The sequence below is a fragment of the Palaemon carinicauda genome, chromosome 7 (assembly GCF_036898095.1).
Source record: "Palaemon carinicauda isolate YSFRI2023 chromosome 7, ASM3689809v2, whole genome shotgun sequence".
In the NCBI taxonomy this organism is placed as follows: domain Eukaryota; kingdom Metazoa; phylum Arthropoda; class Malacostraca; order Decapoda; family Palaemonidae; genus Palaemon; species Palaemon carinicauda.
The window spans coordinates 1397759-1414180 of record NC_090731.1 but is presented as its reverse complement, the minus strand read 5'-3'; the positions used below and the strand labels follow the sequence as shown (position 1 = coordinate 1414180).

General features: G+C 43.9%; 1 protein-coding gene across 3 annotated transcripts in view; it reads right to left on the bottom strand.

Moving 5' to 3' along the window:
- Window positions 1-16422, bottom strand: part of LOC137643796 (uncharacterized) — a 703394-nt gene that overhangs the window by 531534 nt on the left and 155438 nt on the right. For all 3 annotated transcript variants that reach the window (XM_068376481.1, XM_068376482.1, XM_068376483.1), the window contains exons 2-3: window positions 907-1065; window positions 317-479 (exon numbers count right to left, since the gene is read on the bottom strand). Coding sequence is in view for 2 of the 3 variants with exons in the window: in XM_068376482.1 (XP_068232583.1) it covers window positions 317-479; window positions 907-935 (192 nt within the window). In the remaining variant the exon portion in view is untranslated. The remainder of the gene's footprint in view (window positions 1-316; window positions 480-906; window positions 1066-16422) is intronic.

The following is a 16422-nucleotide window of genomic DNA, read 5'->3' as shown; positions in this document are numbered from 1 at the left end:
TAATACGCTCTCCTCACAAAGCTTCAGTCCCGCCAAAGGGAACGATGCCTGTCCCAATCTAGTATTAAATTGGAGTACAGTAAGACTAAAGCATGACTTGTGTAAATCAAAAACATTACATGGAAAATAAAGATAATGAAAAATTTCAAAACAATATGACAGCAACGGTATATTGTTTACAAGCCAAATCCAAACCAACTCAGAGGAGTCTTTCTGTAATTATTATGGACGATTTCTCGCAAACGTTGTACCGATGACAAAGATATACAGTACTTCGTAAGAAAGTTTCCTTCAAAGTAAATATAAGATGACTCACCCTCTTCACAGTAACTTTCTCTAAAGGCGTAGCCAACGTATGAACCTTGCGGACGGCTTTTTCCAACTCTGGCAAACTGATACGTTTTAAAATGTCCCCCGTCTTTACTTCGGCGGCGCCTTCCCTGGTCGAGAAGCGGACGCTTCGAGGTGCTGCCCCCATTCTGGATATGAGATAAATAGAAAATGGAACAAACATAAATGAGACTTGTATATTTTGACATTGAAATAAAGCTTTAATATCTAACTCCAACACATATGAATGTGCTCATCTTACAAACTTCATAAGGTATAAGAAGCTGTTTGTAAGTCAAATGTTTAAACATTTTCAGTTGCAAAAGTCAACAAATAGTTGCGTTTCATATTGAAAATGTCATCTTGCTAGCTGCATTGAATTATATAATGATGTTTTATTAGTGTTTCATTATGAACTATGGATAGGATTTCAGTTGGATTTGTGGTGGCATCTCTGAATGTTGAGGACCATCTCAGCTTTCAAATCCACATGCTACCAATATTTGTATTTCCCATCAAGTAACAGCCACAATGGTAACACGTCCTTTTAACAACGTAACAGAAACTGACAATCACCTCTTCTTCTTCTTGCTCAACTTCCCCATGTCATGAATGAGGTTGCTGTGCGCTCTCTCGTCGTCGTTCTCCTGTTCGTCGTCGCTCCCGGCCAGGTCCTCCTCAGGCAAATCCGCCGGGCCGGTGATGAAGAGACTGGCATCCTCTTCCTCCTTTTTTCTGCAAAGAAAATGGTAAAATTATAAGCTGTCAGGGCTATGGAGGCCATTCCACATAAAAAAAGAGTGGAAGGAAACCGGGGGGTCAAATCTAACATGTTAAGCAATGAGAAGGAAAAGAGGTAACTATTATCATTATTATTATTAGCTGAGCTACAACACTAGATAGAAAAGCAGGATGCTATAAGCCCTATAGAGGCTCCAACAGGTAAAATTAGCCCCGTGAGGAAAGGAAATAAGGAAATGGATAAATTACAAGAGAAATAATGAACAATTAAAATACCTTTAAGAACAGTAACAACATCAAAATAGAACTTTCATAAAATATAAAAAGGGATTTATGTCAGCCTGTTCAACATCAAAACATTGGCTTCAAGTTTGTACTGTTGGTGCTACCCACTTCCAAGCTCATATATGTACTGTCCTTTAGAAACATTTTGACAAAATTTAGATTAGAAATAACTTGACTATAGGTAAAACACAATACAGTAATGATTCAATAATAATAAAACAATTTAATGAGACCACAGCGTTAGAATTCTTAACTCACTCGAGGCTGACCCGAAGGTTTTGATTTCATCTAAACTACACATATAAAGTATTCATCTTCATAATGTACATATTGTGCATATTAATTGATATATGACGAATTTGAAAATAATTTGTAGTTTTCCTTCCTATAGAAACTTGAGTTCTTTACATAGGATGGACTATCAACGAAGCTGGAGTATGTGACAATTAAACTTTTATAATAGTTACCCAGCTGTAAGCAGGTTCTGCTTGCTCACTGAGAACTCACTCTGATTGCAGCCAGGACTTCTAGTAGGTAGGTGATGGTGGGAGAGTACAAGTAAAGGACTCGGGTTCGTTTTGTTAGGAAAAATGCAAATCATCTCAAGCTTTCGCCCTTTACGTAGGAGATTCATCTTTAGGTGAGAGGAAGTCCGTGTTGAAACTGGATGGCTACTTATCCTGGGTTACCAAAACACAGGACCTTATGATTATGAGCAGTGCAGAGTTAAGATTCTTTACACCTCATGCACAGGTGCAATACAGGCTGCGGAGCAGAATATCTGTGTGTGTTAACCTTGAGGCATATATATATCAATGGGTTTGCCTGGTTACAACATACTCCCCCTCGTAAGGAGTGTGTGAAATGACACTCCTAGTCTATATAATAGAACAGCTGCAGGCTAAGTGGGGTTTACCTTCAAGAGAATCGATTCCAGCTGACAGGGTTTCCAATGCTGTGCCCAAAGAAAGGAGAGGATGAAAGGAAAGGAAAGGACCAGTCAACCTTCCCTTTCATCCAAGTGTACCAAGTAACCTCCACCCTCAATCCGATGCTCATGGTCCAGTGAGAGGAGCCTGGGCAGCTATACCACCAACCGTGTAGCTACTACAGGTCCCAGTGCAAAGACGTCTAGGGCCCTATTGGTTAATTACCGCAGATGATGGGCAGTAAACATGGTCTGTCGTTCTCAAAGAATGCCATGGTCGTGTTGACTCCTCTGACAACACGAATTTTAACCCGTGTTTTCCTTTGGGCAGAAGGTGAGGGTGATGAATGAGTTGTTATCATGATCATCTCCTCCTACGCCTGTTGCAGAAAAGAGCCTTGAGTACAGTCATTAAATTTCCTTAGCCAAGGGGAGATTGTATTTAGTCACCTTTACTCTCCCTGTGATGGTGACATTCCAAGTGCCATGGATTTATCAGTGTCTGTTTAAAGCAGCAGCTGATGAGAATTGTCGGTTATTGTTCCAAGACTCATGACCTGAAGCAAAGAAGACCTGGAACTGGGAACTGACGAATTCTGGGATTCAGCTTCAACCTCCGGGTAGAAGGAGGACAAGACCTATCTCCTGCATTCAACATGAGCAAAGCTAAAAGTGCAAACGGGAAGTTCTCTAATCTGTTTCGAGGATTATAAGGAAAAGAAAAAAAGTTTTTGAGGGTAAGGTTCCTGACAGAGGAAAGCCTCAGTCAGGGTCTGGTCCCAATCAGCAGTACTATATATCTGTTGCTTCCAATTTAGAGCTCTTGTGAACACGTCGATTCCATAAAGTCAGGATCCTGAGGATGTGGAGATCATTTTGATCCAATGATCTGCATCTCCCTCCTCAGCTTGGCCGTCACAATGTTCTTCTTTGTCTGGAATAGAGCAGGCTGTCAGAGAGATAAGAGTTCAGCACCGCCCACCCAGGAATTTCTGTTGCTAACTGGCAAAGCTAAGAGATATTGTACTACTTTTTTTATAACAGGGCTTATGTCCCTCCAGTGGAGTTGTCGTCCATCGGCACAACCGAGTGCCAAAGCGCTGGAACGCGAGGAGAGTTGCTCAATGTTCCGACATGATGATATGGCATCGACATTGTCTCACCCACCCACCATACCAGGTACTGTAGTCTGAAATCCTCCCCTATCAGAACTAATGACAGAGGAGGGAGGCTGTCTTGTGCAGGTGGAGACGACCATTCGGAATGAGACGTCCCAAGGTTGACAGATTATCCAGCATCTTATGCCAAGGCTACAGGGTATACTGTAATAACAGATAGAGCTGTTGATTGAAAGGGATATTCACCTCTCAAAAGTGTACAATTAGACAATTACTGCAATGAAACATAATAGTTCAACATTAAGGTTTACAATTACCAGTGCTGGTGCACGGATAAATAATTACCATAATGAGGTACGATAATTCTTTATTAAGGTAAAACAAAAAGCAAAGTCGATAGCTATTTGCCACAATTAAATGTAAATACTTACCGCTACCACTATAAGTAACCATAAAAATCTCCTATCATTTTCCCTAACCTAACCTAGGATATCTAGTCTTCATTCACTCACAGTATAACTCACTAACCTTACAAAGTCATCAATGATTGTGAGCAGTCGCCTCACTACCCCAAAGCAGACTTAAAATTAGACAGACGACTTGGTGAGAGATAATCTATAGTAGGGTAAGGCAATTTCGGACAGAGGCAATTTTGGACAAGTGAGGCAAAAATTGGACAGCTGCAATATCTCTAAAACTATTTATAATTTTCAAAAAACTGTAATGCTGTTAGAAATTTCCCAACCTTCTACTTTATAAATATTAGTATGTTTGGTTTTGAAAAAGTATTAAATACCACTAAAAAAATTGTTGAATATGGGTGTCCAATAATTGCCTCACCTTCATTTTAGGGCTTCTCAAAAATAATACTAGAAATTATTATTTCTAAGAAAAAATTAGTAGATGATACTAAAGGAAGGTACAAAATAAAAAATTGATGAAAAAATCTGGAATATCTAGTGTCCAATTTTGCCTTACCTCGAAAAATGGTGAGGCAATTTTGGACACTTAAATGAAAAAGCAACTACTGTAATTCATAATGTTAAGTTATTAAGTAATAGATTTTGTAATTTTCTTATCTTTTATATTATTCTTATATGCATTTATATATTTTCCTAATAATTTTTAACCAAAAATATAGGTAAATAATAGTTATTTGAAAATAATTTTAACCCTTTACTTCAAGGGAAAAAATATTGATTTATAAAAAACGGAAAAAGAAAAAGGTTTTCTTTTCAAAGAAAATATTAATCAAACCTATTACTAATGAAAAAATATTTACAATACAAAACCTGAAATGAAAGTGAACAATTCAATATATATTATAGCCATATACGTAACAAAATAAATGCCTGAATTTAAGACTTGTCTCTTTACTTCAACTGAATGCTCTAAAAACTACTTCTGTTCTTTTATAGATGGCACTAACCATTTTCGTTAAGGCCTGGGTTCCGTAAATAAAGGACCTTTAATTATATCTATGATTTGAAAAAAATTATATTTTCATTAATAAAATAAATTTTTGAACATACTTACCCGGTAGTTATATATATAGCTTATGTCCCTGACGTCAACGGCAGAAAATTCGAAACTCCCGCCAACCGCCAGTTGGATAGCCAGGTGTACCACCCCTGCACCCTAGCGAGGTACCTGGGAACCATTCCAGTGACCCTCATATATTCCATGCCTCTAGTCTCTAGAGGGGAGGAGGGTAAGACTAAAATTATATATAACTACCAGGTAAGTATGTTCAAAAATTTATTTTATTAATGAAAATATAATTTTTAAACACAAGACTTACCTGGTAGTTATATAAATAGCTGATTAACACCTTTGGTGGAGGGTTAGAGACAGCTAGCATATCTGGAATTCTACTTAAGAGTTAATTAAAACAAAACTTAAGGGTTCGTACCTGATAAGGAAGCTGACTTCAATGATACTCTGCCTCATTATGTCTGCTAGCCTTATGAGATCCAGCGATCCTCCCAGGGGGCTGAAGATCTCGAAGGGACTGTCAAACCGGTGTCAAAACCTCATCATGACAGAACCTCCTCCAATAACCAATTCCGGGTGCTCTCAAGGCACAAACATGACCACCTGACAAAATCAATGATTGTGGAAGACTGACACAATCTCTACAAACAACCATAAAAACAATTAAAAGTACCAAGAGAAGAAAAGGTTATTGGGATTATGGGAACATAGTGGTGGATCCTTCACCCACTATTGCACTCGCTGCTACGAATGGACCCAGAGTGAAACAGTCCTCATAACAAGTCTGAACACCTTTCAAATAATACGACGCGAACACGGATTTGCTCCTCCAGAAGGTCATGTCCTTTATGCTTTTAGAGATTTGTTCTGCCTGAATGCTGCCGACGTTGCCACCTCTGACCTCATGACACTTGACCTTAAAAAGTCCAAGATCTGATTCATTACAATGAATATGAGCTTCCTTAATTAAAAGCCTGACGAAATAAGACAAGGCATTTTTAGACATCTGTAAAGAGGGCTTCTTTACTGAACACCACAAAGATTCAGACTTGCCTCGTAAATCTCTTGTTCTCTCCAAGTAGCATCTTAGAGCTCTAACTGGGCACAAGACTCTTTCTACCTCATCTCCAACCAGATCCGTAAGATTTGGAATCTCGAATGCTTTGGGCCAAAGTTGTGAAGGGCGTTCGTTTTTGGCAAGAAAGCCTAACTGCAAGGAACAGACAGCCTTGCCATTACGAAATCCAACATTTTTGCTAAACGCATGAATCTCGCTCACTCTTTTGGCTGTCGCAAGACTGACCAAAAATAAAGTCTTCATAGTGAGGTCTTTCAAGGCAGTTGAACCTAGCGGCTCAAACCTGTCGCTCATGAAATACTTCAAAACAATATCCAGATTCCAGGCTGGAGAATCTTGGTTCCGTCGTTTTGAAGTCTCGAAAGACTTGAGAAGCTCTTGCAGATCCTTATTGCCAGAGAGGTCAAGGTTTCTATGCCTAAACACAGTAGCTAACATACTCCTATAGCCTTTGATAGTAGAGGAGGAGGAATTGCACTTCCTTCGAAGATAAAGCAGGAAATCTGCAATTTGAGCTACAGAGGAACTGGATGAGGAAAGAGAGTTGACTCTACACCACTCTCTGAAAACCTTCCACTTAGATTGATAGACCTTGATGGTTGAAGTCCTTCTTGCTCTCGCAATAGCCTGAGCTGCCTCCTTCGAAAAACCTCTAGATCTAGCGAGTCTCTCGATAGTCTGAAGGCAGTCAGCTGAAGAGCGTGGAGATTTTGATGCAATCTTTCCAAGTGGGGTTGTCTGAGAAGATCTGCTCTTAGAGGAAGAATTCTTGGGGTGTCTATCACCCATTCCAGTACCTCTGTGAACCATTTTCTTGACGGCCAATAGGGAGTCACAAGGGTCATCCTGGTTCCTTTGGATGTCACAAATTTCTGTATTACTCTGTACAGGATCTTGTAAGGAGGGAATGCATAGAGATCTAGATTGGACCAGTCCAATAGAAAAGCGTATATGTGGACTGCTTTTGGATCTGGAACAAGGGAGCAATATGCCTCTAGCCTCTTCGTCTTTGAGGTTGCGAAGAGGTCTATGCAAGGACGACCCCAAAGACGCCACTGGCTCTTGCACACCTGAAGGTTGAGGGTCCACTCTGTTGGAAGGATCTGATTCCGTCTGCTGAGACTGTCTGCCATAACGTTTTTCTCCCCTTGAATGAAACGCGTGAGAAGAATAACGTTTCTCTCTCTTGCCCACATCAGGAGATTCTTTGACGTCTCGTACAGAGATATCGAGTGCGTTACCCCTTGTTTTGAGATGTACGCCAATGCTGTCGAGTTGTCCGCATTGACCTGAACTACTTTGTTGGTGACTAAAGCCTCGAAACTTCTGAGGGCTAAAAGAACTACCAATAACTCCTTGTGGTTGATATGCAAGGATTTCTGGGGTTCTGTCCAAGGACCCGAGACTTCTAATTTGTCTAGGGTTGCTCCCCATCCTGTGTCCGAGGCATCGGAGCATAGCACAAGATCTGGGCTTTTAATTGACAAGTCGAGACCCTCCTGGAACTTGTCTGATTCCTCCCACCATCGAAGGCAGACTTTGATGGAGTTCGTGATAGGAATGGACATCGATTCTAAGTCCCTCTCCTTGTCCCAATGGCTGTTGAGATGGAACTGGAGAGGACGAAGATTCAGCCTTCCCAGTGGGACGAACTGCTCCAAGGAGGAGAGGGTTCCTATCAGACTCATCCATTTCCCTGCTGAGCAAACTTCCTTGCTTTGAAACGATCTCAGTTTCAACTTGGCTTGCTCTATCCTTGAGGGAGATGGAAAAGCCCGAAAAATCTGACTCCGTATCGTCATCCCCAAATATAAAAATCTCTTGAGATGGAACCAAGAGAGACTTTTCCTTGTTTACAAGGAGACCTAGTTCTTCCGCAAGGTCCAAGGTTGTCTGAAGATCCTTCAGGCAGTGATCGTAAGAGTGCACTCTGAGAAGCCAGTCGTCGAGATACAGGGAGGCTCTTATGCCCCTTGAATGTAAGATCTTTGCTACATTCAGCATGAGCTTCGTAAAGATCTGAGGCGCTGTGCAAAGACCGAAGCATAGGGGTATGAATTGGAAGACGTCTCCCATGAAAACGAACCTGAGGTAGGGTCTGAAGCTCGGATGGATGGGGATGTGGAAGTAGGCGTCCCGAAGGTCCAAACAGACCATCCAGTCGTCCCTCCTTACTGCTGCTAACACTGACTTCGAAGTCTCCATGGTGAACTTCGTTTTGATGATGAACCTGTTCAGCGCACTCACGTTCAGAACTGGACGCCATCCACCCGAGTTCTTGGGTACCAGGAATAGCCGATTGTAGAAACCAGGTGAACGGATATCCTGAACCTTCTCTAACATAAGAAACACTTGGTTCAAAAGAGCTTGCCTCTTTGCCTCCTCTCTGTATCTTGGAGAGAGATCCACGGGCACTGAGACCAGGGGAGGGCTCCCTAGAAAGGGATTTTGACGTAGGAAAAATCTATTTCTGGGCGAGGGACCTGTGCCGCCCAGTGAATAAGCTCCATTTAGCACTTATTCCTAGGTAATTTACTGCTAAATATACCAGAGAAAAAATGTAAAGGAGTGCTAGGTTAACTAGCTCGCTCACCTATTGGTGTCGGTATAAAATTGGGCGTATATTCCAGAGGTCCCGCACTATTTAGATTAATCCACGACAGAGAACCCCAATAGAGGAGAGCCGTTCAACCTCACTCGGTACTACTACAATGCATCCGCTCAGAACCCAACTCCTTAGCACCCAAAGTTTGGGGACTCCAAGGGAGAGGAGCTGGGAGGGTTCACTGGGCAGCACAGGTCCCTCGCCCAGAAATAGATTTTTCCTACGTCAAAATCCCTTTTCTGGGCTCGAACCTGTGCCGCCCAGTGAATCTATACAAGAGAAAAATGTCACCAAACTTGCAAAATAAAGGAAAAAACATAAGCGTAAGAGAAATACAGGATGCTTTAATCAGAGATGAGTACCAAAAAACAATTATAAGGGTATCTTAAATATGAACATAAATCCAATAAGGTAGGTATAATAATGCCGTGAGTGATAATATATACAGATACTCAGGAGCATAAAATTTACAAATATAATAACAGTATTCAGGTGCGAGACCAACGAATACAATAGGGTATAAATGAGGCAGGTAAGAGGGAGAGATAAAGAGTCAAGGCATTAACCTGTGAGTTACTCGGGAGTAACTACGCTCCCTGCGGCTACTGTAGAAAATTTTAGGGCTTCCAAATGTTTAAGGTAGTGTTTCTTGAACACTGACGGTGATTTCCACCCTGTATACCTGGAAAGGTCTGTAAAATTCATGTGGTGAAAGAAGTTCACCGAGGTGGCAACCGCCCTGATATCATGTGCAAGAGGAAAAGAGTCAGGGTTAGCTTGTTTAATAAAATACAAAATTTGTTGCCTGATCCCTTTAATAGTAATGGTACCGCCTTGTTCTCTAATGAATAGAGGCCCCGAGGAGTTAGAGGAGGTCCGGGATAGATAAGACCTAAGAGTAGTGACAGGGCACAGCGACGGATCTTGCGTGAGGGGAACAATTTTCCAGGAGGTCCATCTGTTTTGAGGGTCTTCATTCTTAGCCAAAAAGAATTTGTTAGGAGAAAGAAGGACCTCTCCTGAAGGCAGAAAGTCAATATGACCCGGGTCTCTCGACAAGGCTGCCAATTCAGAAATTCTTGCCCCGGAAGCCAAGCTCACTAGGAAAAGTGTTTTCCTGAGAAGGGGCATGTAATCACAAGAACTGTTAATGGTATCAGAAGCCAATTTGAGTACGTCATTAAGGAACCAGGTCACCGGGGTAGGACGAGTAACCGGTTTCAGTCTGGCACAAGCTTTCGGAATTGAAGCTAACAAAGAGTCGGTTAAGTCTATGTTAAAACCCACTAGGAAGATCTTTTTCAGAGCCGATTTAATAGTGGTGATAGTATTGGCTGCCAGACCTGATTCTAATAAAGATCTAAAGAAAGTGACTGTAAGGTTCAAGTTCATACAGTTCACGTCTGAGTCTATTAAAAATTTTGCCAACTTTTTAACTGCAGAGTCATACTGGCGGATGGTGGAATCCCGTTTATCCAATTCTAGGAACAAGGTGTTTTGAGGATCAATATTGGCACCATGCATAGCCGCAAACTTCATAAAGTCCATAAAGTTAGGGCGCTCTGAATGTTTGAGAAAGCGTACACAACGCGTGTTTGTACTATCTGAGACAGAACCGGATTGGGTATCGGGTGAGGGTATAGTCTCAACTCCCGCAGGAGAGGATACCAGTTGCTCTTGGGCCAGTTGGGTGCGACCAAGGCTACTTGTCCCTTGAAGGATCTCAGTTTGTCTAGAACTTTCAGTAAAAGATTCACCGGGGGAAAGAGATAAATCTTTTCCCAGTTGTTCCAATTCTGTGACATGGCGTCTGTGGCGTAAGCCTGAGGGTCTAGATTGGGAGCCACATATACTCTCAATTTGTGGTTGGATTCCGTGGCGAAGAGGTCCACTTGGAGACCGGGAACCTGAGAGAGAATCCACCGAAATGACTTTAGATCGAGTGACCATTCCGATTCTAGAGGGGAGGTCCGGGACAGGGCGTCTGCCACTACATTCCGGACTCCTGCCAGGTGGACAGCTGAAAGATGCCAACGGTTCGAGGCTGCTAGGGAGAATATGGCTACTGGAACATGGTTCAGAGGCCCTGACTTTGACCCGCCTCTGTTGAGGCAGCGGACCACCACTTCGCTGTCGAGGACCAGACGAAGGTGTTGTTTCTTGGGAAGAGCGAGACGTTTCAGGGTTAGAAGAACTGCCATGGTCTCTAGCACATTGATGTGAAAATGGCGGAACAAGGGAGTCCAAAGACCTTGAACTTTCTTGAGGTGAGAATAGCCGCCCCAACCTGATAAGGATGCGTCTGTGTGAATGATTAATTCCGGAGGCGGAAATCGAAGGGGAACTGACTTTGACAGACTGTTTGCTCTTGTCCAAGGAAGAAGTCTTTCCCGTAGAATGGGAGGAAGGCGGACTTTCCTGTCCCGGAGCTTACGGTTCGCCCTCGAACGCCAGACACGATTGATATCTTTCAATTTTGCCTTCAGAAGAAGATCCGTCACTGAGGCAAACTGAAGGGACCCCAGAATCTTCTCTTGGAGTCGTCTGGAACTTACTTTGTCTCTGAGAAAGCGTTTGGTGTTCCTTGCAATCTCTAACCTCTTGGGTCTGGGAAGACACAGAGTATGAGATATAAGATCCCATTGCAGGCCGAGCCATTGGAACTTCGATTTTGGAAGAAGACGGGACTTCTTGAAGTTGATCTGGAAGCCTAGAGACTGAAGATAATGGATGACTTTGTGAGTGGCTTTTAGGCAATTTTGGGAGGTGTCTGACCAAATGAGCCAGTCGTCCAGATAGGCTACTACTTGAATCCCTAGATTCCTGAGTTCCTGAACAGCGACTTCTGCTAGCTTTGTGAAGATCCTTGGGGCGATGTTGAGCCCGAAAGGCATCACCTTGAAGGAGTAACTTTTGTCCCCTAAGCGAAAGCCTAGGTACGGACGGAAGTGTCTCGCTATCGGGACGTGATAGTAGGCGTCTGTAAAATCGATAGAGGTGGTGACGGCCCCACGGGGAAGTAAGGTCCGCACCTGCGAGACGGTAAGCATTCGAAACTTGTCGCATTGAATGGACAAGTTGAGAAGGGATAGATCTAGAATCACTCTTCTCTTGTCTGAATCCTTCTTCGGGACACTGAACAGCCGACCTTGAAACTTCAGATGTTTTGTTTCTTGTATGGCGTTCTTTTGTAAAAGATCCTGGACAAATTCGACCAGGTCCGGAGTGGAATGCTGACGAAATTTGTTCGGAGGAGGAGGTCCTTGAATCCAACTCCACCCCAGTCCCTTGGAGATGATACTGAACGCCCAGGGACTGAACCTCCATTTGTTGCGGAAGGCATAGAGCCTCCCCCCTACCTGCTGCACCTCAGTATTGGTTTGAGGAGTTGCCTCCACGTCCGCCTCGGAAGTTCTTTCCTCTGCGAAAGGCTCTTCCCCTGCCTTTGTTCTGGTTAGAGCCACGGTGGTAGCCTCTACCTCTACCATAACTCTGGGAAGAGCTATGAGCCTCGTAAGACTGGTTAAAGGCAGGGGAAGTGGCGGAGGCACCAGAAAGCTGGCTCTTAGGTAGCAGAACGGTGACATAGTCATCTGAAGGAGCCCGAGAGGTGGAAGGCTGTGCAGGGACAACAGAAGATGGAGGAAGAGGCAGCCAGAAGTTGGATGAAGCACTCTGTTGTTGCCTGAACTGGGTGGAGGTATATGGTCTAAGCTTCTTCCTACCCCGGGCTTGATAATTTGCGGGGTCATACTTGCGTTTAGGGGTCAAACCCCAACGGGCTTTAAGGCTCTGATTAACCCTAGTGGCCTCCGCTAAGACTTCCTCTACGAGATCCTCGGGGAAGAGATTTGAACCCCAACAGGAGGACCGGATGAGTTTATTAGGTTCATGCCTAATCGTCGCCTCAGCTAGGACATGCTTGCGACATCTGCGTTTAGCAGTAGCGAAGTCATATAAGTCATAATATAAAGACTGTAACGTAGCCTTGTTGAGAGACTTAAAAATACTCTCCGTATCGTAAGTCAAGGCTATCGACTCCGTGGATGTGGCCAGGTTTAGAGTACGGCCCACACGTAGGCGGGAATCATATTCCTGTTTAATGAGGGATTCCGGGAGACGGGGAAGCTTCTCACTAAACAAGACTGAGGCACAGTCTGCTGCAAGCTTGCCGGAGGTAAAGGTGGTATGGACGTTGTCCCAACACTCAATACCTGAGGGAAGAAGGAGGGAGATTGGATCCACCTCTCGGATGGGAGGCAAGGGCTTCTCCTCCAAAGCATATTGAAAGGCAAGCTCTGCCACCTTATTGACGCATGGAGTCAAGATGTTCTTGTCCATTAAGAACATCGTAAAGGAGCTTTTATAAGGCGTCAGCATGGTGTTAGTGCAGCCGATGTCATTAAAAAATCTGGCCCAAACAGATTGGGCTTGCTCCTTCGGGAAGATGACCGTCTCTTTGGGGACCTTGTCTAATCGAACTAAAGCTTCCTCAGTAAGTCTGGCATAACCATGAAATGGAAATGCCAGACCAGGAGGAAAGAATTCAAAGTTCTCTAGAGGACGAGTGCCAAGGCCCTCCAGAGTCAACATTCCGTCCGAGAACGGGGAATGAAGAGCCATCCGCCAGGGGTTGTTCTTGGCAAACGGCGGGAGCTTAGAGGCATCCGGGATGAGAGAGCTTTGGACTCTCTCCGGAGCTCCTTGCTCTAAAGCCCCAATTCTCTGACCGAAGTTAGAGAACATCGAGTCCATCCTCGACTGCATCTCCGAAACCAACTTTGCCTGCATCTCCGACACGATGCGAAGCATGGCTGATTCGGAAAGGCCCGGGCTAGCAGCAGGAGGGGCGGAAGGAACTCCCGGGTCGTGAGACTTAGAGGAGGAACCAGAGGTTCGTACAATGTTTAGAGCCATGAGAAGTCTTGTGAGGCTTGCGGGCTTTGGGTAAGGTCCTTGAAGTAGACTTATCCTTAGGGGGAACCGGGTATGAACGATGAGACGAATCACGGTCCCCAGAAAATCCAAGAAAAGAAGAGCGATCAGAAGAAGAAGAAAGAGCGGGGCTGAGGATAGGAATCTCAGCGCCGGACACACCTGCCTCACTTACCACCCTACCTGTATCCGGCTCGTCTAGCAACATTGGTTCGACGTCCAGGTTCATGGAGGCAACATTATCCTCCAGACCTCCGGGGGCGTCCGATGGATCTTGCTCTGGGTCGATGAGACCCGTTATAGTGGCATCAATGTGGGCAATGATGGGAGTTGCCACATGCCTAGCCACAGCAGCTGAAGACTTGGCGTTGGGGTAAACCATGGTGCAGTAGTCCTCAGATAGGACGTACGGCCGCTTAGACTTCACATTCCGGGCAAACCCACCAACCCACACCTTCAGTGTGGCCCGAGCCGCAGACTTTTGCTCCGGGGATGCCTGAAATAATAGTGGGAATTATAAAAGGGAGACTCCCAATGGTCCTTCAAGACCATATATATCTTACAAATAGTAAATAAAATAAGAAGGCAATATAGCCAACGGGACTCACCGAGTCAGATCCAAGGGTAGTGATAAGGTCGAAGCAAATCACACAGTTATCCCGGTGCCATACCACAACGTCTTCCAGTTGAACCCCACAAGGGGCGTGAGATCGGCAGACGGAGTGGCCACAAGGCTGGTGCAGAACAGCTGCACAGGCCGGCGTCAGACAATGCACCATCTATAAAAAGAATAGTATATGAGAAACTGTAATTCTCTTAAATAGGGGCGGGTCCGGAGGACCCGGGCCTAACATAGGTCTAACACAAGATTAGAGCTTAACTGTACTATTCTTTAAGTAGGGGCGGGTCCGGAGGACCCGGCCCTAACATAGGTCTAACACAAGAATGGAGCTTAACTGTACTATTCTTTAAGTAGGGGCGGGTCCGGAGGACCCGGGCCTAACATAGGTCTAACACAAGATTAGAGCTTAACTGTACTTATTATTTATTTATTTATTTTTTTTTTTTTTTTTTTTTTTTTTTAAGTAGGGGCGGGTCCGGAGGACCCGGGCCTAACATAGGTCTAACGCAAGGTTAGAGCTTAACTGTAATATTCTTACATAGGGGCGGGACCGGAGATCCCGGGCCTAAACATAAGTCTAACTTGAAACTAAAGTATAGCCATCCATTCCGGTCAAGCCGGGAGCATAAAAAAGGATGCAATAACAAGGAATTAAGACACATGGTGTCTGATTTCCCGGGGCAGGGTAGACCCCGGGCCGGGAAATAAAGGTATATTCAATACCAATTCCTTTAGGGACTCGGGGGTAGTGATCTGTCATATATAATCATCATAGGAAATGTTATAAAATAATAGGGGGGCGGAACTGTAGCTAAGAACTGCCAATCGAACCCGGAGGGTTTCGTATAACATAAGCCAGAATGAAAAGTGAATATAAAATAGGGTGCACCGGGATCCAACTCTGTTGACCGGTGGCCAACCAGACTAGACAGAGACTAAACCGCCGGGCCACCCGGAGGACAAAGTCCATAAACACTTAACTACCCCCTCTAAAAGGAGGGAAGGCAACGGTCCCTTAGTGGAGGGGGGGAGAAGCCTAGCCTCCCACCTAGCTAGAGGGGGAGCGTGGGGGAGGATCACGTGATACGAGGCAGCAGGGCTACCAACTGACGATCCCCAACCAGACAGATCAAACGGAGTAATGGCACAAATATTCATTATAATAATAATAATAGCGTTAAATATATGAATAAACACATAGAAAATTTTTGGGCAAGGCATGCAACATAATAATTAAATCACAAAAGACACACCTGATGGCTAAAAATAACATTGCTGCCTTAGCAAGAAGGTCGGCAGCCATAGCGATACGTAAATGATATCGGCCCAAAAATTGAACCACGAGGATTCTAAACGCTAAATAATGAATATTCACAATAACAAATAATATTTGATAATAAAAATAATACACATAGTAACACCGCAAGTGAAAATTAAAAGCTCTCAAAAACAGGAGTACCAACTGTAGTGAAATCAAGCAAGATCGGTATGAACGAAGAGAATAAACTCCTATAATATAAATATTAAACGATCTAGGTTGCTCAAAACACAGTAAAACCCAGCTTGGTACTTAACTTAGACGGTGTCTCCTGGGAAACCGACGAAGAAGCCATAATTCACTAGAAAATAACCAAAATTCGAGAGCACCAGAAAAATGCGGGTTACTTTACTCGTCGTGCTAAAAGGAGTTGTGTTCTGAGCGGATGCATTGTAGTAGTACCGAGTGAGGTTGAACGGCTCTCCTCTATTGGGGTTCTCTGTCGTGGATTAATCTAAATAGTGCGGGATCTCTGGAATATACGCCCAATTTTATACCGACACCAATAGGTGAGCGAGCTAGTTAACCTAGCACTCCTTTACATTTTTTCTCTGGTATATTTAGCAGTAAATTACCTAGGAATAAGTGCTAAATGGAGCTTATTCACTGGGCGGCACAGGTTCGAGCCCAGAAAAGGGGATTTTGTAACCTTCCCTCAAGATCTGAATAGACCATTGGTCTGCCCCTCTCTTCTCCCACGCTTGCCATAATTTGAGTACAGTGAACCCTCGTTTATCGCGGTAGATAGGTTCCAGACGCGGGCACGATAGGTGAAAATCCGCGAAGTAGTGACATCGTATTTACCTATTTATTTAACATGTATATTCGGACTTTTAAAACCTTCCCTTGTACGTAGTACTGTTAACAAACCACCCTTTAATGTACAGAACACTTAATGCATGTACTACAGCACCCTAAACTAAAACAGGCACAAATATCATGCGTTTCCTAAACACCTAAAAAGCACG